General features: G+C 51.7%; 1 protein-coding gene across 1 annotated transcript in view; it reads left to right on the top strand.

Moving 5' to 3' along the window:
* Nucleotides 1-802: 802 nt before the first annotated feature.
* DISP3 (dispatched RND transporter family member 3) overlaps nucleotides 803-2,759 on the top strand; it is a 41,703-nt gene continuing 39,746 nt past the window's right edge. The window contains 1 exon segment of the mRNA XM_069079502.1: nucleotides 803-1,880. Within this exon segment, the coding sequence (XP_068935603.1) occupies nucleotides 803-1,880 (1,078 nt within the window).

The raw sequence follows: 2,759 nt of genomic DNA, 5'->3' as shown, positions 1-2,759 counted from the left end.
TTCATAAGTTCATGAGTTTAAATCTGGCCCCAGGCACTTCCTACCTGTGTGACCCAGGACAAACCATTTAACCCTGTTTGCCTCAGTTTCCTTATCTGTAAAATTGCCTGGAGAAGGAAATGGCAAACCACTCTATTATCTCTGCCAAGAAAACCCCAAATGGGGTCACTAAGAGTCAGACATGATTGAATAATACGTTGAAATAAAACAAGCTGTTCAGATATAGAAGAACCCTCATTCCCCCTCCCTGAGGGTCTTCAGGCAGAGCTTGGATAACCTCTCATGAGGAAGGCCACAGTGGGGATTCTTGTCTGGTTATGAGTTGAACTAGATACCCCCTGAGCTCCTTCTCAACTCTGATGTCCCAGACTCACAGATAGCAGACTTGAAATTCAAACTCAGATATTTTTTACTTCCAATCCACTTTTGGCTCCATTTACTATGCCATAGTAATTCAGAGCTAGCAAAGAGCTTTGGGCAAAGAAAGATATTTAAGGAACTGGGCCTTGAGAATCCTAGAGTCATAGCTTTAGAGGTGGAAGGAACCTTAGAGATGATCAGGCCCAACCTTCTGCTTTCACAGGTGAGGAAAGTGGGGCCTGGCCCAGAGAGGTTTCACTTTGCCCAGTGTCACACAGCTGGTAAATGTGTTCCTATTGTTATTTTGGGAGGCAGTGCCCAATGTCCAGGGAAGATGCTAGAGGCATCAGTGTCTGCTTAGGTGGCTAGCCTCTGGTCCCAATTCCAGACCTTCCCCCAATTCTTCAGCCCTGCTTACCTCTTCTCTTTTTTTGCACAGACCATGGATATGGAAGATGACCCCCTGCTACAGGAAGCTTGGCTAGATGAGGAAGAAGAAGAGGGAGCAGAAGGAGAGACCCCCGTGGGATCCCAGAAGCAAGAGCCAGGCCCCGGGATGAGGAGACAATGTTGCTGGGGCTCCAGGGCCCCACACACTTTGCCACCAGCCTCTGGATTCTGGAACACGTTGGGTTGGGCCTTCACCAACCCATACTGCGCAGGGCTTGTCCTCTTCCTTGGCTGTGCAATCCCAACGGCGCTAGCAGCTCTCATGTTTGTGCATTACCCAGCCCTGGACATCGACATCTCATACAACGCCTTCGAGATCCGCAACCACGAGGCATCCCAACGCTTTGATGCCCTGGCCCTGGCCCTCAAGTCCCAGTTCGGTTCCTGGGGACGCAATCGCCGTGACTTGGCTGACTTCACTTCTGAGACCCTGCAGCGACTCATCTCAGAGCAGCTGCAACAGCTACACCTTGGAAACAGCTCCCGGTCTGCTGCCCGCCTCCGGAGGGCTATCCCTATGTCCCATCCCACCGGACGCCGAGCGTGGCAGGAGAGCCTGGTGGCCAGTCAGGACACACGTCCCCAGAAGGAAGCTGCTGCCAACCAGAGCAGATGCCACCACTGTGACACTCCAGACCCCCTGAGATTTGGGCCTGAGAAAAGTTGGCATCCCGATCCTCCACCCCTTGGGGTGTCCTTGCCCAATCAGAGCGGGAGACTCCGGAGGGGCACTTCTCACTGGGACTATTCTAGGGCGTATGTGAGTGCCAATACCCAGACCCATGCTCACTGGCGCATTGAGCTCATCTTCCTGGCCCGGGGTGATACAGAGAGGAACATCTTTACCACGGAGCGTCTGGTCACTATCCATGAGATTGAAAGGAAGATCATGGACCACCCGGGCTTCCGGGAGTTCTGCTGGAAGCCTCATGAGGTCCTCAAGGATCTGCCTCTGGGCTCCTACTCCTACTGTTCCCCACCCAGCTCTCTGATGACCTACTTTTTCCCCACAGAGAGAGGGGGCAAGATCTACTATGATGGGATGGGCCAAGACCTAGCAGACATTCGGGGTGAGGAACCTTTTAAGGTGTGGGAACCAGGAAGGGACTGAGCCAGAGCTTGGGAGGGAGCGGTGGGAAGGACTGGAGATGGTCCATGGAAGCTAAGTGATAGGGAAAGGAGGGGGTGGGGAAGAACTTCTTGTTTGCCCTTCGTTCTGGAAGAGGATCATGACATCAGGAAGGTGATGCCATGACTTGTAAGTGAATTGGATTTAAGTGAGGGAGGGCTGTGCAGAGTCACCAGCCTCACTTTCTCCTCTGGAGCCAGATTGGGAAAGAGTAGAGATGGAGGAAGAACTAAGACGGAGACTGGAGGTGGGGTTTGGTGTGGGAGAGTTCAAAGCCCCAGGGGAGAAAATACTTGACTCTTAGCCCAAGAAACATTTTGTGTGGTTGCGGTTAATGGACCGAGACTTCATCTGTGTAGGGATCTCCCTCGGGGGAGACACTTACTCTACCCATGCAGGTCAACACCTTTTCTGCAATTTAAAACCTTAGAAAGTCGCCTGAGACACCAAGCGGCTAAGTGACTTGGCCAGAGCCACACAGTCAGCATGTGCCCAAATTAGATAAAGTGATTTGAACAAGGTCATAGGGGGAGTAAGCGGCAAGAGCCAAGATTCGAGCCCAGTTACTTTTACTCCAAATCCAGAGCAGAATTTGACTTTAAAAAGGGAGAGGGTTGGAATAGGAATCTCTAAGGAGTCTTCTCATTCTAAGTGCTGTGAATACATGGAGGAAAGCTCATGGTGTTTAGGAACTGCCCTGGCCTTTGGAGGTGATGTCCTAAAAGTCTGAGCATCCTTAAACCATCCCTCTATGGAAGGGGGAGGGAGGGAAGGAGAGAGAGAGAGAGAGAGAGAGAGAGAGAGAGAGAGAGAGAGAGAG

The sequence above is a fragment of the Petaurus breviceps genome, unplaced genomic scaffold (genome assembly GCF_028583685.1).
Source record: "Petaurus breviceps papuanus isolate PSGF00001 unplaced genomic scaffold, PetGlider_PUasm1.0 91041, whole genome shotgun sequence".
NCBI lineage: Eukaryota > Metazoa > Chordata > Mammalia > Diprotodontia > Petauridae > Petaurus > Petaurus breviceps.
The sequence above is the reverse complement of the archived record's forward strand: the minus strand, read 5'-3'. Positions and strand labels throughout refer to the sequence as shown.